Source organism: Botryllus schlosseri, chromosome 5, assembly GCF_051294905.1.
Source record: "Botryllus schlosseri isolate E-star chromosome 5, Bs_hap1, whole genome shotgun sequence".
In the NCBI taxonomy this organism is placed as follows: domain Eukaryota; kingdom Metazoa; phylum Chordata; class Ascidiacea; order Stolidobranchia; family Styelidae; genus Botryllus; species Botryllus schlosseri.
In genome coordinates this window covers 10,232,581-10,258,184 of record NC_137240.1, presented here as the reverse complement: position 1 = coordinate 10,258,184, position 25,604 = coordinate 10,232,581, and the positions used below count along the sequence as shown (strand labels likewise).

At 40.8% G+C, this 25,604-nt stretch overlaps 1 protein-coding gene and 1 long non-coding RNA gene across 2 annotated transcripts in view; one reads left to right on the top strand and one right to left on the bottom strand.

The window, feature by feature from the left end:
- LOC145438973 (uncharacterized) overlaps positions 1-23,755 on the bottom strand; it is a 184,586-nt gene extending 160,831 nt beyond the window's left edge. The window contains exon 1 of the long non-coding RNA XR_013915062.1: positions 23,439-23,755. This is a non-coding gene — a long non-coding RNA (uncharacterized LOC145438973). The remainder of the gene's footprint in view (positions 1-23,438) is intronic.
- Positions 89-18,684, top strand: LOC145438968 (somatostatin receptor type 5-like). Its single transcript, XM_080316375.1, has 9 exons — positions 89-1,423; positions 2,117-2,248; positions 2,350-2,479; positions 6,416-6,544; positions 8,797-8,924; positions 9,126-9,250; positions 10,639-10,755; positions 17,798-17,933; positions 18,324-18,684. Exons 1-9 carry the CDS (start codon positions 1,335-1,337, stop codon positions 18,436-18,438), a joined length of 1,101 nt encoding a protein of 366 aa, XP_080172501.1. The 5' UTR covers positions 89-1,334; the 3' UTR covers positions 18,439-18,684.
- Positions 23,756-25,604: the final 1,849 nt, after the last annotated feature.

The window sequence follows — 25,604 nt, the reverse complement described above, 5'->3', positions numbered from 1 at the left end:
TTTTACGTACAAGAGATGATCCAATTTCGATTCATCATTAAATTAATGGAATGTGTGTTTGCAATTCCGTTATTTGAGAGTGTTAGAAAATGATGTCGCATTGACCACTGGAGTGATATCGGAGTTTGACATCATGCCAGACGTTTCGCATGGGGGTTTGTTTATCCGTTGACGCCTATAAAAGTGATGCGCTGAATTCTAATGACGAACTGGCGGGAAAATAAATTGTAAATCTCGACGGACTATCTCGTAGCTTCATTAGTGCGATACACTTAGTTTTGAAGAAGAGTTCTTTTGACAGAAAAATACGAACTTCAGCAATACGTCATGACAGGACTGATGAAAGTATTCACCTAAATAGCAAGCTACGTATCAAATTTGTAGCGTTGAGTTAGTTGACGTGCATACGACATAGAGAATGGATGACCAGTTGACTGCGCAGTGCACATGGCAGTGTTCAGTAGGTTAGCTGCCATCCTTAGCCATGAGTCGATACGGTGTTTCAGACCGATCGCGATCAACATCAAAAACTTTGTCCTTGTCCTTCTCGTGTGCAGCCCGATGAGCATGCCTAATGTCAGTTTTGAAAGGGGTTTGCTTCATCAGTTAAGGAAAGGAATGCCATGTCTTGTATAATAACATTGAACCCACGTGGCTGCAGATTCGCTGTCATGATTCGTACCATCACTGGTAGCAGTAATTGGAAAAGTGGAAAAGGGCAGAACAATGACCGAAGGCCACCCCATAAAATCTTCTTGTTATCCAATAATAATTTTCGTATAATGGCCAGCCTAAAGATGGTCTTTGGGGAACGAGAACCTTTTAAATTACGGCGGTTCGCATACCGGATGGCATATTTGAATTAGAAGCTTGATTCGGCGAATCGGTCTGTTAAGAAATTGTCATTATATTGGAACTAATTTCAGTGTTCATATAGTTACGCGACTATATCAGCCTATTTTTATATACTCGTGATTTTCTTCTCAAAAGCGATATCGTATGTATTAAATATGTGCTGTAAATGTATAAGAATGATTCTTCCACTGAGATTTATATTTAAACTTTATCACGATGTGTTATTACATCAGTTGTGGTAAAAGACACCGCCAGACCTGAGTGCCCGACGTTTGACGCGTCTGATGGGTTGTATATCCGCATATCTTATAATGGTTATTTACGACAATTTTAGCCTGCACCTTTAGCTATATTATGCATCAATATTCAACTTATATGTTCCTAACATTGATATCGAAATAATTTTCTAAAAATCAATGTGCGACAGGTGACATTGCGTGTGACGTGTTGGCAAATAATACGATTAAAATTAAACTGCAATGGAAGTCGACCTTTTGGAGCTGGGGAATGTTACGATGAAGCCCGGAAATCTCATCACAACAACACTGAAGTTACAAAATAGCAACAGGTGTGCACTAGGAATACTGTGGTATCGTTCTCTTGCGAATATGCATATGGGAACAATATTGCCCTGTTAAAATTGCGTATTATGACCAGATGTGGGTCCATTTATGCATCAATTTAATCGATTGCGATTACGATTAGTTTTGAATCGCATGATTAGGATTACGATTACGATTACATGGAAAAGCAATTAGTACTTAACATTAGTCACGGGTCACGATTGCATTCATTTTGCTCCGTTCAACTTGAGCCTTGGACACATATTTGAAGACGACAATTGCGATGAGACTGCATCATGAAACAACGATCTTTTAAATTTTTTTCCTCATCATTTACTTGTCTACGTCACAATATATCCCTTGCCCAACTGCAACTATATAGCTGACGATTTCTTGCCCATAACAATTTTTATTGATATTGCTAATTTCATGCAAACATGGTTTTTGAACGGATGGCTGAAGGCGGATTCAAATTTTATGAATTATGATATAGGTGCACGTTTCAAATATAGTATTGAGAGGTGACGATGCAGAAATAGAGTCCAGTGGTAGTTTCTCGATATAACGTCTCCGGAAATTATATCATTTATTACTGCAAATTCGGAAATACTGCCCGGTACACCGCAATACTTGTAAAGTTATGCTTATGATATTGTTCAATCCAGCAATTTTTTTACCTGTATAAATATGATTTTCAGTGCAATGGAAGCCATTTACATGGCATGGGAAGGCGCCATTGTGACAGTGATATTGGTTATTCTATGTATTTTTGGATTGGTAGCCAACGCCATCACATTCTGCACCATCATAAGTTCCAACTTACTGCGAAGGTACGTGAATCCGCCCGGGAAGTATGATTGCTTTGGTTTCCAAATTATGGAATATCGAATGTGGACGTGTTGCATTTAACCAGGCCTGTAATGCATTTCAGATCCCCTTTCAACATACTCATATTAAGTCTCAGCATATCAGACTTCTTGTCTGCGTTGCACAGCCCTCTGCAGATTTATCGCTCAATATGGGGATATTTGGAATACAAATTATCCATTGGAGCGTGCAAGGTACGATTTTTATGAGCCTTCATACACCCCATAGCGTAGACCAACTTCATGAATATATATATAATATGTATTGTTTCTTGTGGTATTCGCTTATAACTTGCACACACAAATCACCATGCCTCATCGCATATATAGGCATTAGTCATGTATAATATACCATGTATTGTTTCTTGTGGTATTCGCTTATAACTTGCACACACAAATCACCATGCCTCATCGCATATATAGGCATTAGTCATGTATAATATACCATGTATTGTTTCTTGTGGTATTCGCTTATAACTTGCACACACAAATCACCATGCCTCATCGCATATATAGGCATTAGTCATGTATAATATACCATGTATATAATGCGTACAATATTTTAGATCTGTGCTTCTGAACTGTGTTCACACGAGCCCCATGAGTTCGTTGAGCCAGTCTCACGGGTTCAGTTGAGACAAGTCACACACCCGACTAACGACAGATGTCAGTAAATATTTATAATCTTCTTGTTTTGTATGAAAAACACGTTTAAATGGTTTTGCTCTTTTAACACTATTGTTGATGCACAGTTCATTTGTGCACAACATTCTGTAGTAAGGTATTAGATGCGTAATGTAGCAGCGAAAATTTGGGGTTCGCCGAAGGCTAGCAGCTAGATTTGCTTAAGTGTTCGCCAGGCTCCTAAAGGTTAAGAACCTCTGCTCTAGATATGCCAATTCTTTTGGATTAGGCGTGCAATCGTGCATACTGATAACGACTCCAAATCCGACTTCAGATGGTACTAATACTGACTTCGCTATATAGTTGGACATGGAATCCCAGATATTTCCGGTGCAATGAGTTCATATGCACATTGCACATGCACATGCACATTGCTCTGTTATTCTGATGTCACCGCTGAAACACTGATGTCCATATCAGAAACGTTATGTTTTATCTATCATTTGTATTTCTATGTATAGTTGTCACAACCGCTGAGTTTCCCATCTCATCACGCGGCTCCATCAATGGCCTAGAAGTTTGTCAAACAGCTGTTTACAACGTAAGAATGTGTTTTCGCGCAAATCTGCGTCATATTGTTCCCGATAACATCCTCGAATTTGCCAGACCTCTTTCATACTGTTCCAATCACTCAAAATATGTATTCCTGACCGATCGTACATATGGATGTGTGCATTGTGCAATTTAGCTTCGCGTATTGTATTGCAGAATATTATGACTTGCGGCAGACGATGGGTCACGAAATATTCTTCTTAATTGAGACATCAAAATTTAGGGCTGACGTTGGAACTGTAGCGATTTGAAAGTCCATCACAGCGTCAAGTCATATTTACTTAATGAGCTGCGGTTATAACAGTGTGACCACATCATTTTTAATATATCATATATACCGCGAAAAATCACGAGATCACAACTCGTGGTTCCGTTAATTACTTCATTTCGTTCTATTAGAATAATTTTAATTACATATAATATCAATTCATTCCTCCTAGAAAAAAATATCTTCTACGGCTACGTGTTCCTTCCATATCGTTGGCCGGTAATAATAAAGGACGAAACCTATATTTAGGGATGGTGTGAACGTTAGGTTCACGTTCGCGTTCTGTGAGTGAACCTCGGAAAATTTGAGGTTCGCGTTCACAACAGAACCTTGGTAGGTTCTGCACTGTGAACCTTTTTCATAAATTGCAATTTTCACTTCATTATATATTTCTTTCAAATTTATTGACTTTCAACTGCGGGCCTCTCTATGCATGGAACTGGCAGCATAAACATTCAACACTAAACGAGCACGCCCTTGACAATCTCAAAAATTTACTTGTATTGTTACAAAAGTTTGCTCGAAATATCCAGCTTTCCGTTCGTGCATATTTGGTGTCTCTGTGCTGTGAGCTTGAGCCACAATCACATGACATCAAGAGCGAAATACACTGTATTTTGTCAGCAAATGATCCTTATTCAACCAATCAACGAGATTGATATCGTCTAGCAGGCGTACGGGGTCAATCTTGACTACATATGTATACTGTATCATAAAAACCAAATCTGTGCCACTGGGGTGTTGGCTATACTGCTGTATAACTTGTCAATCGGTAGCAAGTATAGAGACCCATTTTACACTTTGCTCAATATCCATATGGCAATACTCAGACGCCGAACACATTGTCCAATGAGGTTGAAATTGTTGGCAAAGCGACGCAAGATACTGATTTTATGGGATTATGATATCATTTGATTGCCTCAGTTGATAGATTTGGTGACGTTTCAAACGTCAATATGTACTTAAGTATAGAGCTATTATGTTAGGCTTACCATGTTTTGGAAATCTAAAAAGAGGACACTTTTTCAGAAATTTGAGACTTGCAAAACCGGGAAAGAATTCTCAATAATCGGTGAATTTTTCCCACTTTGTGATCGGTTGACGAAGAAAAAAAAGGTCATCTTTGCCGCTCAGAGCTCAAAATAACGTTTTTCTCTCCACATTGCCAGGCGGATGACTAAAAAAAAGGTCATCTTTTCCGCTCAGAGCTCAAAATACCCTTTTTCTCTCCACATTGCCAGGCGGATGACTGAAAAAAAAGGTCATCTTTTCGCTCAGAGCTAATTTCACCGTTTTTCACTCCGAAATACCCGCCGGAGCTTCACTTCTGTGCCAATTTGCGGCATATCACTCGCAATTTGCTCTAAAAATGACCTAAATTTTCAAAAAAGAGGACAAAATCTCAAAAAAGAGGACAAAAGGGCGTCCTCCGTGGACACTTTCAAAAAAGTCAAAAAAGAGGACAAATCCTCTTAAAAGAGGACGTATGGTAAGCCTATATTATGTGGCCCCGAGTCGTCGCTCGGTATCGTGTACAGTAGATTAATATAGGCAATCAGCTAATTGAAATATGGGGTTGAAATTAGCAATATGACGTGACGTGACGTCATGAGGTTCACGTTCGTGTTCACACAGAACCTTTCAAAAAGGTTCACGTTCACACGAACCTGAACCTTTCAGAGGTTCACACCATCCCTACTATATATACTATTATATATCGTGTATGCCACACATTGTCATGGACGACCGAATTATCCACATTAAAAGTGGAGAGCACGGAGATAGCCGTTGAAGGCTTAGCTAAACTGACAAGATATCAAACAGTTTCAGTATTGAATCACGAATACAATTTGCGGCGATTTTGTAAATTAGCGCAAATGTTTGTTTGATTTCGACACTTTATCGTTTGTGATTGATTGCACTTCGCCCGCGGCATTAGTAACAAGTACAGATCAGTAAATAGCTGTGTTATTAGTAAGTAAAATAAGACCAGATATTGAAACTTTATACCAGCCCGAATTCAAGTATTGCGTGGTATTTCCGAACCGTTTAAATAGTTTCAGTTCCCGAACGCCTATCCAGAAATGCAACGCTGCAACCGTGATGTATACGTTGAGAAAAATACAACAAGGAAATTATAGCATGGATGTATGTTGACATATAGAAATTGACACAGGAATTTGGAATTTTGGTCTTGCCACGCTACCCCAATACGCTGGACAAGTTGTACGGTAGCATTACAAATAATGGGAAGATAGCGTGCGCCCATGTCGACAAACTGTTGATTTTGAACAAAATACCTGCTAACTAGATCGACGAAATCTGAAATCTGAAATTTTGTTCAACTGCCTAATTTTCGTATTACATCCGTGCCTAATGAGTGTATTTTATCCGCTATTGCAAATTAATTTGGGTGTGTAGCGATGCGATGCTACTCAGAAAAGGTCATGATCACGAATTATCCCACACTGTTCATAAAATTGTAAACACGATTATTCACAGCGAGTCGCACACGTTTCCACGATATGATTTCATGATATATTAGTCATTAATACAGGAACTATTGTTCAGTCATTTACCGATATCCGTATTTATGAGCTTTGTTTCAAGTACTTCTTCAATTGCAGTACACAATCGGGATGACGCAGCTGACGATGTTTGTCACGATTCAACACATTCTGGTCTTCAGTCTCTTCCGATTGCTCGCGATTTTATTTCCTCATAAAATCAAGAAGTTCACACCTAAATGGGCAAAGGTGAGGCAGATAAACACGATAGAATACGAATCTCTTGTAATATTTGTTATGTAAATCTCGACTCTCGGATGATCATAATTCTTCAAAGAACCGCATGAATATATATCCACAATGCCGCAAACAATGTACCGAATTAGCCACGATATTTGGCATGTAATATTACGTCGATCACCTTCAAACCGAGATAGACTAATGAGAGACACACAACTCGCACATGTAACTTCGTTCCTTGCAAATACTGTAGAGATTTTGATTTGATCAGTCCTGATGTCAAATCCGGATTCTCAAGGCCCCGACGTCGCCGACTATAATGGCAGCGAATAGCTGGTATACCGCTTAATATATTCGCTATCCGAACTGATACACAATTTCACTGTATATCTTAGGAACCTGCAACAGCAAATTGTGCTGGATGACCTATTGGCCTATGCCAGGGGTCGCCAACTCCAAGGGTCGCAGGCGGCAAGAATGCAATATAGAGACAAAATGGGCCTCAGTAGACCAACTCCGTTTTCAATATTTACGCCAGTACAACGTTGTGCTCTCTAACATGGGAGATGGGAATAGTTAATACAAAATAAGTGATATTTTACTAAATAAATACAAATACAATAACAAATATCATGGTCATAAATTACATTTTATTTTAGACTATGATCTGCACACGATACCTGACAACGCATTTCAGCGACCAAGGAATCGATATTGGGGCTAGCGAGACACGTTACTAGCTGAAATACTATCTTCTCCTAAGGTTTGGTCTATAGTGGCGACGCCCCAAGCCCCGTTTTCTGAGAGTCTCGGTCTCGGCTAGGGTTGCATTCAAAACAAAAATTGATTTAAAACAAACACGGTTAAAACAAGGCACTTATTCAAAACTTTTTTTTTGTTTTTTGTTGTTGTTTTAAGTCAGGACGTCACGAATATTCAATTGTGAAGTCATAGTTGATTGACATCGACAATTGAAAATATGGGGTAAATTTAGCTCCTTTGACGAAATATCTGTACTATTGCTGTTGAACCGACTATTTGGAGGATTCCAACCATCCCATATCAATAAACGTCGGCTATACCGGGTGGTAATTGTCCGTAGGATCATACAACATGTTATTTGGAAAGTATTTACACAGTTATGGCATAATTTTACAACTTGAAAAAACACATTTTTTTTAAAGGCCTAGGTTTAAAACACCGTTTGTTTTGTATGCAACCATAGTCTCGGCAGTGTCTGGGTACTGCACGCCAAGGCAATATGCCCAATTTCCCATTCATATCAGCTGATTTTCTCTCGATGGAATGCTATGGCCAATTGGCCATCGCCGAAGCCGTTTCAGCTAGTGAGGAATGATGATGTTGAGCACAGGCGAATAGCTTATTTCTAAACGACAACAATATTTTGAAACTGAAATCAAATACGGAATTTCAAAATGCCTTACTTAGCATTCTTCCAAAATCTCAAATCAGATCGCGGGCCGCAAAATATGTCCTCGCGGGCCGCATGTTGGTGACCCCTGGCCTATATCAATATTCTCTGAATGTCTTCGTATTAAATTGAAATCCGGTCCGCACCTTATGATTAAACAGCGAGGAAAAGGTGTCATAATAACGTGAGAAAGAAACTGAAATAGTTTCGGATCCGACTTAATTAAAGCCTTCGTTACAGTATACTTCAAGCCGATCGTGAACCGGGAAGTCTTTCTACGATCGGCTCATTTGTCTTTTTTTTTTCTTTTGCCCTTTTATTTTTTATTTCTACGATACCATTATGAATGATTCGCGACTGCCATACAGTAATCGCACTCAATCCAGCAGATGTCAAATTAGTGTTGCTATTCCATATTGCGTATAGTGGACAGTCGCTATAATCCATTGGGATTACACGAGTATCGGTCTTGTATTTCGTGGCCTTGGATCACATGACTAATCGTCTCCGAAACAAAATTGTTTTCGTCGCGGACGTAGGATAATTGATCCTAATAACACTAACATTTCAGTGTAAAAATCCAGGTCAATCGTCACACCGATACATTGACATTGGAACACCTTGTAAAACATGTACCAGAATAGAATAGCACACATGGCCTTGTTCCAGTTTACTCACCGTCCTGATCGAATGGATCTACACATAAAGTTGTGTTGGGATTCAGATCAGCGGTGACAATAACAATGCCCATTTAGTTCTCGGCGTGCACAGCACTATACTCCCGTGTTTCGGTTGAAAATTTGTTGGTAATTGTAGTATGCATTTACAGATTGTCTGCATATTCATTTGGATCGAAGTGTTTCTGGCGTATTCTCTATTTTATATCATCACTGCGACGGTCGTACCTTACAAACCCGGCCGATACAAAACCGCCTGCACGGCAGTAGCTACTGAATGGTAAATATATAGTATGCTGGCGACATCGTTTGCATACAGCGGAATGCAGACTCCTCGTTTGATTTGATGTGCGGCATCATGGAACAATGACCATTGTCTTTAGTAATCTTTAATCGCAAAAGACAAATGATTTCATCAACAGTGACAAAATCGTGGGAGAAACTTTTATCGACTATACTCTGATATCTTTACAACTTCCAGGAGACCAGTAGGAACAGTGTACGTCAAGGTAGCGTTACCAATCATGCTGTTCGCTCCCTTCATTGTAATTCTCCTGTGCACCATTGTGATCACGGGCTCTCTGATAAAGATGCGGCTGAAGAGAGGTAAGTAAATTGATTTGCAATTAGTTTTATGAAACTAATATAAAGTCGTTACGGCAAAGGCCACCGCAGGGTCATATACGCGAATAACACCAGGAAAACTTTACATGCCTAAAATTACAAATGGACGAAAGCGCTCAGCACAAAAACAAAAACATTTAATGTAGCTGCGGACCGCAATTTATCCTTATTGTATATTTATATCACTGTCCACGTGCAAGCACAAATTGAGCCGACACACTTTGATTCTTAATAGTATGCATGCCCACCGGAAAGAACCATTGAATTGTGATCTAGCATAGCACAGCTTTAACCATAGCATTAATTATAATTATACACTAACACATGCAGCGCGCGCCCCGTGTCTAAAAAATGGCGTCTTCCAGACTTACCTGATCAGCGGCTATGCACCGTAGTGGGCTATACGAGTTGAATTTCCTCGTTGTCGCCTAATCGAAGCTCTATGACTCAGTTTATAAGGTCACAAAGCAGCGATTATCATATTAAAAAACTTCGATACAATCCAATGACAATACGTCTGTTATATTCTTAGCGCATTTTACACCGATCCATTATGAACATGATATCAGTCGAACTTTCTCTGATTTAAAAATACACAATATCAATCCTACAGAAGACTCAGTGATTACTAATGATTCCAAGCCACGAAAACATATTTTGTAAATTACTGCTAGACAGAGTTCGCACAACTGCTGTCAACGGTTCACTTGAGGCATCGATGAAAAAGTCATTAGTCCATTGACGAGCATGTTAAGTAGATTAAAAGCTGAATAGGATCCCGCAATCCAGGTGCTCAACTTTTCGCTACCGAAACAAATACGAGCAGGCGATTCATCATTTTTGTACCACTTTCAGTTTGACTGCAATTGTGACAGTCGTTTCTCGATCTCGTGCGGCTGACTTATAACGCTATACACATTGCGTATCATGACTTGCTAATGGGATGGCATCCCGTTATTTCATCGCTGCAATTGTCCGGTACAGTCTGTTGCCCCACTTTGGTGGTTAGGATTCGCCTCAATGGAATGGATTGCCTGGCATGTGTGATTTGCAGTTAATTGTGAAAATGTATGTACCATCGTCTAAGGAAGGTTATTCGTGTGGATTGTCATATTCATTTTTTGTTAACTGCAACTGCAATGATAATTTCGCGTCACTTTCACCTCACATCACGACCAATGAAAGCATCTCATCGTGTTGCGCCAATAGTAAATTAGTCCTCGATAGCGCGGAGCTGACGTTTCATCTGTTGCCTACAATTGTGCGTTTTCATATAAGACACAGCCGATATTGGGCTGTTTTCCGTCAAATGAGGCGTTCAGTCATATGTGCTCGTCGACAATTTGAATATCCTACTTTACTTTTCCCAGGAACAACTCGTCGATCGGGGGAAGTCCAAGATTACCGACAGGAACAAGAAAACGCCGCTCTTATTCAAGTTACTCTGATAGTCTTCTCTTTTTTGTTGGGGTACACGATTGATGCTGGTGAGTGGCAGACGTGAATCGCGCGAGTATGAATACAGCAAAACAATCATCACACATCAATAATTACAATACTATTAAATGAACATTATAATACTAGAGTGGCGATTATCATGCTTCTACCTGGTAGTGGTGTCTGTTGATTACCAGGTAGACATACGAAATGGCGGTGATTCTCTCAATCAATCTAATATAGATTCTATATACGTGTGGACGACTTGTTATAATATGATGCAAAGCATTATCCCTTATCCACGAATGCACATTGATTAATGTTCAGATTATGTCGTAGTCCTCGTTGAGTAATCGTTCTTTTACAAAAAATTCCATTAGATATGTTCAGGCGCGTAGCCAGGGGGGGATTTCGGGGGTCGAAACCCCTCCTTTAGAAACGCGAAACCCCGACCTTTTCAAATGACCGCTCTGACGCTAATACTTGGTTGCAATTCAATAAGTCATATTATCAGTATTGCGCGCGGCCAATTAACGAAAGGCATGTTGCCAATTAGCGAGATTGTCCGTGTGCATGTGCATTGCACTGCACAATGTAACGCGACACGATCTCCCGCTGAGATGATTGCGAAATCAGGTCATTCATTGTCGCGCGTTTGGCAATCGTTGCTATCCTGATTTACCGCGTCTCCAACAAGCCTAATTCCGCTGGCTTGAATAAGCGCATCTGCAATAGGCCCTGTGCGCACGATATCGTCGCTGGCCAACACAATCACATCTGCATTGGCTTGGTGTGCATGTGCTCTAGGGCTGTTCAAAAATAACTTTTTTTTTCGGATTCCAGCCATTCACTGATCAAATTGTCAGGTTACCCTAAAAAACGCTGCACACCAAATTTGGTTCGATTCTAACAAGTATAGGACTCCGCGGATCCAATTAAAATTTTTAATTTATTATGGAAAATTAAAAAAAAAAAAAATCCAAATTTTTCTGCCAACCCCATGAAATTGTTGAGCTGTCTTCAAAGACGTTGCAAAACAAATTTGAGTCTATTCCGACCAGTAGAAGCGGAGTTATGTGAGTTTTTGTTGATAAATCGCGGATTAGCCACCAATCAAGGATAATCCGAGGATTATTATCGAAAAACTCACATAACTCCGCATCTACATGTCGGAATTGACTCAAATTTGTTTTGCAACGTCTTTGAAGACAGCTCAACAATTTCATGGGGTTGGCAGAAAAATTTGGAAATTTTTATTTTTTCAATTTTCCATAATAAATTAAAAATTTTAATTGGATCTGCGGAGGCCTTTACTGGTTGGAATCGAGTGAAATTTGGTGAGCAAGGTTTTCTACTGCAACCTGACGATTTAAGAGGTGACTGGCTTGAATCGGGACAAAAAAGTTATTTTTGAACAGCCCTAATGTGCACGATATCTTCGCTGGCCTACACAATCGCATCTGCAATAGGCCTAGTACTTAAGGTATCGCTAGCCTAATGACCGCGTCTTGGGCCTACCATGCTTCGGCTCCTATTTCTCGATGACTTGGATAAAATGCTATTAAGTATATGCTGATTAGCGATTGTGATAAAAGAGTGACATCTCGTAACTGAATGACATCGAATGTCCGCAATCATGTGCGACGCGTGCGACCGTGCGTGCATGCGTAATTGATTTCCACTAGTCTTGAGTTATAGTCTAGTACAGTGCTTTTCAACCTTTTTGAGCTTCATTCGCACTTTTTTTGTAAAATAAATTTCATTCGCACAAACTAACCGAATATTGATATACAAAAAGAAGACGAAAATACAACATTTATTTGCTCAGATGTGCAACAAATTGGCTACTATGTATCTTAAGCTATCAAGTGTCTCATGAAAAATGCTACTATTTTCGCTCGTTTTGATTTCAGCTATTTCACTAAAACCCTTCTACTAGTTAACTAGTGTTTGGATGGTCAGGTCTTAAAGCAGGGGTCACCAACACGCGGCCCGCGGGCCGCAACCATGAGGTCGCATATTTTGCGGCCCGGGATCTGTTTTCAGAACAACGCCTAGTACTTAAATTCATTTCTGTTTAAAAATATTGTCGACGTTGTTCAAAATGTGCTATTCTCCCTTTAGAAACGCGAAGCGCCCTCCTTAAACGTGAACCCCTATCCTTTTGAAATGTGCCTTTAGACCCTAATACTCGGTTGCAATTCAATAAGTCGTATTATCAGTGTTGCGCGCGGTCAAATAACGAAAGGCGTGATACCAATTAGCGAGATTCGTAATTGCGCATTGCACTGCAAATGTAACGTGACACGAGCGACACGATCTCCCGCTGAGATAATTGCGAAATCAGGTCATTTATTGCCGCGCGCTCGGCAATCGTTGCAAGCCTGATGAATCGCGTCTCCAACAGGCCTAGTTCCGCTGGCTTGAATAATCACATCGGCAATTGCCGTGTGTGCACGATATCATCGCTGGTCTACACAATCGCATCTGCATTGGCTTGGTGCGCACGATATCATCACTGGCCTGCACGATCGCATCTGCAATAGGCCTAGTATACGAAAGATATCGCTAGCCTAACAAACGCGTGTTGGGCCTACCATACTTTGGCCGGGGCAACATATACGCATTGGTCAGCGCGCGTATTTTAATGTTCGATGCCGTGATAAGCGCGGGTATTGAATTGTTCACGACAGATCAGGCAGTCGCTAATTAACAGCTCTTTCGGACTCGTCGACAAGCTTATCATACACGTATAATCGTCAACACGAGGATGTTGTATAAACGTTATTTACGCATGTACTTAACCCTAATGAATTGATGCTATATTACCAGGGCCGTAACTGCCGCACCCTAAACCCAATTTATGCAATATTTTCAAAAATATTTCGCTTTAGGCGCAATTTCAAGTCGCCAAATATCTTGATTATTGGGTGCTCTTCCCCCAAGAAAAAATACGCAAGATTTATATAAATGGGCATATCGGCGTTGGCCATTACCGCGGCACGAAGCACAAAGACATATAACGTTTTAGACCATGAAACATGCGACTCCAAGAAGTGTGCCAGAACGATCGCAGCGAGACAAACACACAAGACAAATACCATCCTGCAGGAAAAAATTATATGCCATTGAAGAAATACCAATCCGAAACCGTGTGATCTTTCAAACTAGTACGTTTGAACGATTCTATATTTTTGATATAGCAGACAGGAGGTCACGAAATAACATCATGTAACGAAGTCATACCAACGGGTCCGCCCGCCCGAAGATGTTCAATCATTATTTACAGACTGTACGGTTTCAAAGACACCTCACTCAGCTCTACCGGCAAAACTCATTACGTGAGCAGAGAGGACAATAGATTGATAGCAATATATATGCAATTCCCGATCTTATTGACCGATTTTATCATGAATTATCGAAAATTTTCGCGCTTAGCGCTGGCTCACTGAAGTTCGGTTTATCACCATATGGGGGCCCAGGAACAACGTTTTGGGGGGCTGACGAAGTGCTGTTACGGCCCTGTATATTACTAAATTCGGTAAAAATCGAACCCGCCCCTTTATTTCAACTACCCTCCCCTTTTTTTCGGCTGGCTTCGCCGATCAGACAGATAGTCCTGGCACAGTGTCGACCCAAAATTATACCCTTTGCGGTATATACTTTAAGGGTAAAATTTGTGTTACTGTAACTTGCAAATGGCAGTCTGTAATGATAGTATTTACTACTGTCCTCGTGCCTAGCACTAATCGAACAGGTATTACCGAAGTATTGATGATTGTTTAGCGAAAGTAAGCAGAAAGTGAATTTAACGTCATTTTCCCAGCCTCTGACGGGCTGCTACATGTCTGTCACTACACCAGCTTCCAAACCAGGGTTTTGGTTACGTAATAATTATAGTGCGAAAATATCAATTCACTACGGCTTGTGAGAGCTACGACTAATGGTGCGTCGTAAGTTAAACAAGTTTTTACAATTGCGTCGCAACAACTAAAGTTACACTGCGCTTGAATTTCGTATTATGTTTATTTGAAAAGCAATTATTCTTCGCGATTTTCATTCGCACTCATCCGGGATTTTCATTCGCACCGTTCGCACCATCTTCGTCATTCGCACTCATCCGGGATTTTCATTCGCACCGTTCGCACCATGTTCGTCATTCGCACTGCAAATTTTTTCATTCGCACAAGTGCGAACCGTCACACAGGTTGAAAAGCACTGGTCTAGTAGGCTTGAGTTATAAAAGAGGTAAGGTTTGAACAACCTGAAATCGGCGTCATTATAGCGCATATTCCATAAAAACTCGTACATTTGGACTTGCGCAAATCGTCGCCGAGGCTACGTAAGACGCAATACGCATTGATAAGCGGGCGTATTTAATTGTTGGACGCGTTGATAAGCGCGCGTATTTAATTGTTGGACGCGTTGATAAGCGCGCGTATTCAAATGTTCGACGCGTGCGTATTCACGACAGATCAGGGAGTCGCTAATTAACAGCACTTCCGGACTCGTCGACCAGCTTATCATACGCCTATAATCGCCAACACGGGATGTTGTGTAATCGTTATTGACGCATTGCATGTACTTAACCCTAATGAATTGATGATACATTACCAAATTCGAAAAAATCGACCCCCCCCTTTTATTTCAAACCCCCCCTTATTTTTCGGCGGGCTACACGCCTGGATATGTTAAACCAGGGGCCTCAAACACGCGGCCCGCGAGAGCATTATGTGCGGCCCACGTCAGCATTTTGGATTTTCGAGTATTCGACAATATTTCACTGACACATATCTTTCTTAGATTTGAGAACTGAAAATTCACTCCAAAACTGCGCCAAAAGCAAACTACTCATCAAACTTCAATATCGCAACACTTTCAAAAGCTACCATGCCGTGGAAGATCTGGCATATCGTCACACTGATGATTAAACATGACCCGTTGATGATTTGTGACTGAAAATTGCGATTCGACTTATGCTCGATCTTTCGTAGAATTACTCGATCGAACTCGGACTGACTGGGTGATAAAATGAAAATGACTCGAGTTGAGTCATTTCAAACGTTAAAATCGGAAAAGGACTTGTGATTTGGAATGCCGTGGGTTACTATCAAACTGGCAAACTGTCATGAGGGATAGTAATATATCAAAAGGTCGTAGCGGGCGTTGCGTAGCGTAGCTGATTTCGCTGTCTAAACAGGTCGGTATGGCCACCATTGGCATTCTGTTGCCTCCTTGATGTTACATCATATGGTCTCTCTATCCATGTTATGATCGCCAGTGAAAGGTGGCGAGTAACAAAGTGGTACGCTCGACAGCGGTAACACCAATGGACTGTTAGGAGATTGGACATTTCTTTCCTATGGCACATTAATTATATATTTATGTTGTTATTTACCTGACGCTGATTTAATTTGACTTTGGCAATGACATAATCAATAACCTAGTTATCAGGAGTATGCCCGAAACCTGGATTGGATTAGACTGCTCAGTTGCTCTGATATCAGATCAATCCTTGGTAAATTTTAAAATATTCTACCTATAATTGTGGCACGTCAAATGTCCGCTAGCTGCAAACTTGTAACGCTACAGCTTTTACGATGTCATCATGCATTGGTCCCCTTGCATTGTGTCTGTATCTCATTATTTTGACAAGTTATGCCAAGTATAAGGACTATTTTATTCAAATATATAAAATTGTGATTTTATTTCGTGCCTGGCGTGAATATTACGATAGTACATCATATTTTCACGATGTGTCTGTAATGCCAGTCTGCAAGGTCCCATCAAATAAGGCCTACTTGGAAATACATTTAATACCCCTATTATTGACGCTGCGGCCCGCAGCGTCATCAAAAACTAGGAAATTGGCCCGCGAGCACATTTGAGTTTAAGACCCTTGTGTTAAACAATCGATTACGGTTACTTGAGATTTTTCAAATGTAATCGATTACGATAACTCGAAAATGCTGTAATTGTCGTAATTGATTACGATTACAAATCACGATTACCTGATGTCTGGCGAGTAGAGACATTCGATTGTAGCACCCCAAACATACTTCGCGCCTCAACTGTATTGAGGTGAACATGATCAATTGAACATGAACTTCGAACATACCGAGATGCGCTTTGTGTGATGCGATAATAAGAGACCATCAACAGTTTGCCGATTGACTGCAACCAACCCGAAGGCTTAGAGTTGGAATAGCCTACGACTTGTAGTCGCAATAACTCCGTTACACAACGTAATATAGAGCGGATATGGAAGTCGGTCGGCTTTTTTGTGGTCGTGCTCGACTTAGGTAGGCTTACCATACGTGATGACCTTTTTTTTTTTTTTTTTTTTTTTTTTTTTAGTCATCCGATCATGAAACGGGTGAAATCTACCTGTTTTTGAGAATTCTTCTCCAGTTTTGCTTATCTGAAATTTCTGAAAAAGTGTCCTCTTTTTTCATTTCCGAAATATGGTAAGCCTAGACTTAGGGGAATATCGTTGGCTTAGGGCTGGAGCCTAATCACCACAAGACTAATCCTCTGATACACGAATGCAATCTCGTGGAGACGAACATTATTGTCATGACCTTTTCCGAGTTCGTAATAAGCTACGTTGCGAAGAACTTTATAAATAGGACTAATGAAGCCTATTGAAGGTCTAGAACAGGCTCACAAACCTTTTTGAACTGAGAGCTACCAGTTACGCCCGCCAATTATCCGTGCTATAGGTTGGATTTCATCACTTAGACATGCACAGGCACAGCACTAGGCGGCGTTTCCGCTCCTTACCAACTATACCAAGAAAAGATAACTCTCTCCGGGAGTAACGCCAATCTCCGGCTCCACGCTCGGGAATGTTAACTAGATTCGCGTTAGGCTTCCGCAGGGGCGAAGACGAGCAACGCCCGATCTAAAACTGCGTTCACACGCTCCTTAGGTTTGACACTACCTATGTCCACATGGAACCCTTCTCCACTTCGACCTTCAAAAGCTCTCATTTGAATATTTGCTACTGCGGCCTCCGCGTTGGTGACCCCTGGTCTAGAAGGCCTTATTGGCTTAATAGAAATAATAATTAGCGTACGAACTGTATTGCAGTTTACAGGATGACGAAGGCCCTAGACATGAGAGGTATTTTCACTTTACGGGGAAAATGGATGATAGTTATGATATCCTACGTTTGTCTGCGATTCTCCGAATGCCTAAACCCGATATTCTACAATTTGGCATCCAGGTTGGTGGATACGTTCTCACGAAATCATCTACAGATACGTTACCACATGCCACACAATCGATATGCGTGCCCCTAATAGTATAGTTGGAAAGCACGTGATTATTGAAAAAAACTCGCAGCAGAAGTGCAGAACTCGCAAGCTCATTATCCAGTAGGCCGGATATATTAATTTGTTGGACTAATTGTATGGTAGTGGTTCCTTTTGCATGCATGACTTATGTTCTTGCTGACAGAGACTGCCGTTTGAATGCACTATGAGTTGAGGTTATGTAAAGGGCACGTTTAGGTTCAGTTTATTTTTCGTTCTTTGCAGCTTAATCATATATTTGAGTGGGTAAACTCATAAATAAATGCATAATTGTACACTAATCTCCTATTTTAACTTTTCAGTCAAATGAGGGAAAGTACGAAAAAATTCCTACGCATTCAGGATGACCTTCCGTCGACCGGAAGCTCGGCGTCCGCGGGTTCGAAAAAGGCAAAATCGCCTGAGACACCGATTTAGTCCACCGACATCAATCACGTCGTATGCTATGACGCAGATAGACTTGTCTTATGACCCTTGAATCTGGTCGGACCTACAGTTTGATTATATTACAAAACAAGACGGCTGTCGTAGTTGTTGATACGAACGAGGTGCATCCAGCATCAGGCGCACGCCAGATGTACTGCTATTTATCACATAATATTTGTTTTCCTCGTGTCGAGGAAGGTGCTTATTGTGAAAATAAATTTATTAAATTATATTGTATACGTCAAATGCTGCTGTGCTCATAGGCGTAGCCAGGATGGAAATGTTGGGTGTAGGGATAAATATTTCAAATAACGACGTGGTGTCGCGAATACGAATACCCGATTACACATTTCGCCGCCTGGTGGGTGTCGTAGCCAACGTCGTTAGAACTTCGTTCTCCATGCAAGCCCAGCAGCAGCACTATCTCGATCTGGTTACCTTGCCTCCTATAAGGTCAAGCGCAGGGGTCGCCAGCTTAAACCGGGTCGAGAGAGAGAGAGAGAGAGAGAGAGAGAGAGAGTGAGTAAGAGAAAGATTTATTTCGTCAACCGACATCAAAATATATAGAACACTATAAATATGCAGTATTTAACCAAACAAAAACAGTGGTTTATCGGTAGTGACTGGTACCGGCGATATGATTATAGGGATATTCGTGTCAACCGAACCGAGAGTAAAAGGTTTTTCAAATAGAATAATGTCATAAACTAACAATTAACCATATGTGTATCTATGCCAGGGGTTCTCAACCCGCGGCCCGCAGACGGTTGTTTTGCGGCCCGCGACGTATTTCATTATGAACGCAATTACTACTGGCTACATTACTATTGTTACATATTTATTGTATTTGTAATTGTAATTGAATACTCCATCTTTGTTGTGTTCTAGTTTCTTGATATATGCTCAAGTTGATTGTTTTGTGTTTTGAATCGGTATACGGCTATAGAGTCTTGTTCAAGAGAATCCCGCTGTATTGTAGTACACATTCAAAGAGTGTTTAACTCACCGCGAATGGTTTGAACAGAAACAAGAACAAGGAACGGGAAATTAAACGGCAAAAACTGGGTTTGTAACTCTGGGTGGAAAAATGAATTTGCTTTCTCAGATATAAATGGAAATACGATGTGTCATATTTGTCGAAGAACGGTTGTCGTAACGAAGCGTAGAAGATTAAAATGATACCGCGACGGTTTCTTCTGTATAGTTGTTATTAGTTATATATATATCGCCTGATCTTAGAAAACGTTACCAGCTAGGTGTCAAGCCGGAAATCCATATTTAGAGGAGTTGTTAAAATTGCCAACTACGTTACAAACGCATCGTTCAAAATTGCTTGGTGTATCGCTAAACCCAGGAAATATGCTAGAGAAGGTGTTATTTCAATAAAACGTTAACATATACTGTGCGAATATCCGCTGTTTACGAATCTTAGCAGCAAGGACAACGTCACCTGATAAATTTCGAAGCTACAGATATCTGATGCAACCGTGACCAGAAGAGTAACAGCAATGTCAGTCGATCTTTTATCGCATGTTCTGAAACACGTTGCCGCGTATAGACTCACTTTAGCCACCTAGCATTGGACAAATCCATCGACTCCACAGACATTGCATAGCTAATTATCCAGGTGCATTTTACCAGAGTGGACATATTTGTAGAGGAAATGTTGGCAGGGCAAACTTGGGGATGGGACCAGCGTAAATCATCAACTTGACCAAGCTTACTTCTGTAACTGTGGTGCAGGTTTCCAGCCAGCCATGGAAGGAAAGGAGAAGGGTTGATTGGTTTGCTCAGAAATGACCACGAACGCCTGACTTCTTCTCATATCACTGAGAGCTCAAAGTGGCCTCTCACGAAAAAGTTACCGTAATTAAACCTTCTCGTTCACGCATTGAAACACGCAGTTCGGTTGTATGTTGGAAGGGTTGGTCGGTGCATATACCGAATTGGCAACGAGTGTATTGCACGCTCCATTACTTGCGCCGCTGGAACAGACATATTCTCACAAAAACAGCAACCGCAAATTTACGAACGCTGTCCATTAATGCCTTAGACTGCATTAAAATATACTAAATGCCCGTATACGACTGGTAAATAGGCTACAGTAGCCTAAATTTGTTAGTAGCCCATAAATACATGGCAATAATGTTCTGCGGCCCGCAGCGATTTTTTCTGTTCAAATGCGGCCCGTTATACAAGGGAAGTTGAGAACCCCTGATCTATGCGCACAAAGAGCAAGTAGGTTGCAGATTTCTATACTGAGAATGGACACCGGACAGTGTATAAGCATGATTGACTATAGTATTTCTCGCCTGGACGTCCGTGTAATGGGGAAGTACCGGATTTGACAGCTCTGTAGTGTGGGCGCTGACAGTGAAATCATAGTGTCCTATATGGCGTGGACACAAGCAAATCTCACGGCTCAGTGAAATTGGTCAACGTCACACTTTCCATTTGGTTAAAGGCAACTTATGGCCATTTTTGACCGGCTTGCCGAGCGCTAAATTCTATAAAACGGGTACCAATGGAAAGCTGCTGCTGTACTGATTACGAAAATATAAATTTTATTCTGCTCATTGTTCTGGAACCCCCCAAAATCTGCTTCGAATTTTGCATTGTGATCGAGTTTTGGCATTGTGAGGCAACAATTCTGTCTGGCAAAACGAGAGTGAAGCTAAGAAGAAAGAGCCAGACATCATTGTTGCGTCACAATTTAAAACTCGATCACAATGCAAAATGCGAGGTTGGTTTTGGGGGGTTCTAGGACCATGAGCAGAATAAAATTTATATTTCCGTAATCAGTACAGCACCCTCCTATCTTTTCATTATATATCGCAATCTTGTGGTGTTATGGATTGGTTTTATAACAATTTTAATAAAATAATGATGAAAAGAAGCAATACTAATGAAATACATCTACAACAAAAATATCATGATCATATTACTTTCATATTATTTTGAACACATGAGATGCGCACAATAGGCTACCTGTCTAACGCTTTTCAGCGACTAAGGAATCGATATTGGGGCTAGCGAGACTCGGTACCAGCTGACAAACTATCTCCTATTAAAGCTTGATCTTGTGGGGAAGCCCGAAGGCTAAAGAGCCGTTTTCTGAGCTTCTCGGTCTTGTCAGTATCTGGGCCATTGCGGGTCAAAAAGACAATGCGGCCAAGCCAGTCATATCGATCGATTTTCCCTCGATGGAATGCTGTTGCCATCGCCGAAGCCGGTTTAGCTATAGGAAAAGTGATGTTGGACACAGGAGAATAGTTTATTTTGAAAAATCCACAACAATACTTTCAAGCTGAAATTAATTTCAGCATTTCAATATGCTTTACTCGACGTTCTTCCGAAATCCAAAAATCAAATCGCGGGCAGCATGCTCTTAGCGAAAATAGAGTATATTTACTAGGGATGGTGTGAACGTGAGGTTCACGTTCGCGTTCTGTGTGTGAACCTCGGAAAATCTGAGGTTCGCGTTCACAACAGAACCTTGGTAGGTTCTGCACTGTGAACCTTTTTCATATATTGCAATTTTCACTTCATTATAACATCTTTGGTTCAAATTTATTGACTTTCAATTTCAACTGCGCGCCACTCTATGCATGGAGCTGGCAGCATAAACATTCAACACTAAACGAGCATGCCCTTGACAATCTCAAAAAATATTGTTACAAAAGTTTGCTCGAAATATCCAGCTTTCCGTTTGTGCATATTTAGTGTCTCTGTGCTGTGAGCTTGACCTGCAATCACATGACATCAAGAGCGAAATACACTGTATTTTGACAGCGAATGATCTTAATTCAACCAATCAATGAGATTGATATCGTCTTCTGATGTAAAAATCTAGCAGGCGTACGGGGTCAATCTTGACTACATATGTATACTGTATCATAAAAACCAAATCCGTGCGACTGGGGTGTTGGCTATACTGCTGTATAACTTGTTAATGGGGTAATATCGGTAGCAAGCAGGGCTGTGGAGTCGGTAAATTTTACCACCGACTCCGGCTCCGACTCCGACTCCACACATTTTCAATATACCGACTCCGGCTCCGACTCCGACTCCTAAGTCTCTAAATGTACCGACTCCGACTCCGACTCCGACTCCTGGGTCTTTAAACGTACCGACTCCGACTCCCGACTCCGACTCCAGCATTATTACCAATTTCCTTCGAAAATTATATGCCACATTGTCGGTTGAATGACTATCATGCAACCATTAAACATATGATTAACTGTGGCATGCTAAATTGTTTCATTGTGGCACAGCTCGAATTATACACTATGCAATTAACATGAAATATAAATTTGCTAAATATCCTTCCTTATTCAAGTTTTTATAACATGGACTCTCTAATATCCTGAAATGTATGAATCATTCAAATATGGCAGATATCCAATCCTGTATAATAAAAATGTAGATAAAAAATCCAAGTGTAGCTCTTGTGTATGACTCAGCAACTAATAAAGAAATTGAACTTACTAATTTTGTCATTGCACACTATCCTGATTACAAGCACAAACACTCTTACTACTAATAATAGACATTGGTCATAAATGGAATTTAGTTAAGTAGTCAAAGACCATAGCCTATGTCTAGTCTATGTACTTAATCAAGTATTCAAGGATTGGGACTTGCAGTCTTTCTTAATCATTTGTTCGACCCAAACAGCTAAGCTACACTACAAATAATTTTAATTTTGTCAATTGGGAACCATCGTTTGGTCATATTTAGATATTTTTTACAATTTTACAAAACCAGCCGATGCATTTTCTCTGTCACAATATCATGGTATAATTCCAAAAATTGCATCAATTTTGACTGCATCGCGAAAACGCATCTTGCGATTTTCTTCCCCTCTGCAACTGAGTTGTAATTTGCAAGTAATGTCTAATTTTATCTATATCAGGGGTGGGCAACTTATTCGTCGAAAGGGACACCTGAGATTTACGAACCATTGCGCGGGCAACTGCAATGTTGATAACCTTTTTTAGTCGTCGATAGGAGCGAACCGAATTAGGTAACATTGCAAACAAGACTTATATTAATACGCTCTAAAATTGATAACAATATGTCATGCAACTGTGCAGTGCGCAATCAGGTCCTGGTCGCGCGAAGCGCGAAATTTTTTTGCCTTATAACGACTGAATTAGGCTATAGCTATATTAATAAATATGTCACTAACATACATTGGGGGTCGCATCTGTATACCACTGGGCTCATTTGGCAAGGACAGGATTATTCGACGTTTAGACATAGCAAAATCGACTGTATCAGTGAGCTTGAACATGCCTCTATCATTTTGTGCAAATGTTTTTTCGACGATCTCGCTGCGAGTGCACAAGCGAAGCCGTATCTCCTAATTGCGAATATAGTTAGACTCAATTCTGTGAATAATATGTAGGCTATTTATAATTTTCAGAAGGGGGCTCAAATACTGAATGCAAGAAATCTAGTGACAATGAATCATGCGAAGTACCGAGAAAAATTTCAAGTCAAATAAATCTGCTATGAAATATTCTACTTCATGGTCATATATACGAAGATCTGGGATAAATGTGGCTGACCCTGGATACGTCAATGCGTCAGAACTGTTGTTTTGGTCATCATCAAATTTCGTGGTCAATAATGGTCATGCTAATCAAATTTTGGTTCGCCTTGCAATTGTACCTGATGTCATAAATAATTTCGAGGATTACCTCGCAGGCCACAACTAACCTTCTCGTGTGTCAAATTTGGCCTGCGTGCCACGGGCTGGCCGCACCTGATCTGTATGGTTAATATTAACAGTGATTGGTGGTACATAAAAATTCTATTGAAAATTCTTTGAAAGCAAATGTTTTCATGATAGAGAAGTCGGAGTCGGAGTCGGAGTCGAAGTCATAGTCATTCTCACAAACTCCGACTCCGACTCCAGTCAGTATTTTCCCACCGACTCCGACTCCAGCTATTATAGTTTTCACGACTCCGACTCCGACTCCGACTCCATCAAGCGAAAATTATCCCGACTCCGACTCCGACTCCACCGACTCCGACTCCACAGCCCTGGTAGCAAGTATAGAAACACATTTTACACTCTGCTCAATATCCGTGTGGCAATACTCATACGCCGAATACATTGTCCGATCAGGTCGAAATTTATGGCAAAGCGACACGAGATACTGATTTTATAGGATTATTATATCATTTGATTGCCTCAGTTGATACATTTGGCGACGTTTAAAACGTCAATATGTATACTTAAGTACTGAGCTATTATGTGGCCCCGAGTCGTCGCCCGGTATCGTGTACAGTAGATTAATATAGGCAATCACCTAATTGAAATATGGGGTTGAAATTAGCAATATGACGTCCCGTGACGTCATGAAGTTCACGTTCGTGTTCACACAGAACCTTTCAAAAAGGTTCACGTTCACACGAACCTGAACCTTTCAGAGGTTCACACCATCCCTAATATTTACCCCGTGTACCACCCCGCATATATACGGGTGTGAATATACACCCATGGCACACGAAACCATAACCTACCTCACACTTATACCGCTGTTAAGTCGAGTTCGAGTACAACATTTTAGTCCAAATTATGCATTCCATTAATAGGAACGTTCGCGATATAATTCTGAGTTAAGTGTTTTTGTTTACCACCGTTCTCGGCCCTTTGGGTGTGAATATACACCGTTTTCGCTAAGAGTGCATGTAGCACGTAGCAGCTACTAGCACGCGTGTTTCTGACCCCTGGTCTAGCGTAGCGGCTAGCCTTAGTAGACTATACGGACGTGGGGACCTGGAGATTTTGCAAAATAGGGCATTGGTGGAAATATATTTGCCCATCGAAATTCCGAGTCCGACCGGAAAAAATGAATATACCGCCTACAAATACTAATTATGGCTGTACCATAATTACGCTTTTCGTGATAACATGTGGGTGTGGGCCCGTGAACGGCACAAGTTCGGATGAACTATCTACCTCAGGCCATTACGAACACAGTAGCATTGCTAACATACTGACTGGAGTCGGGGTTAGCCAAAATGCTTGTGCGCCGACTAGGCCTACTTAACATCCAACAAAATCGATCTTCTCAGATGTTAGTAAACAGCGCTGTTGCAGTAGCAGCAGTTTTTTTACGTAGGCTGGCCTTCACAAACATTAA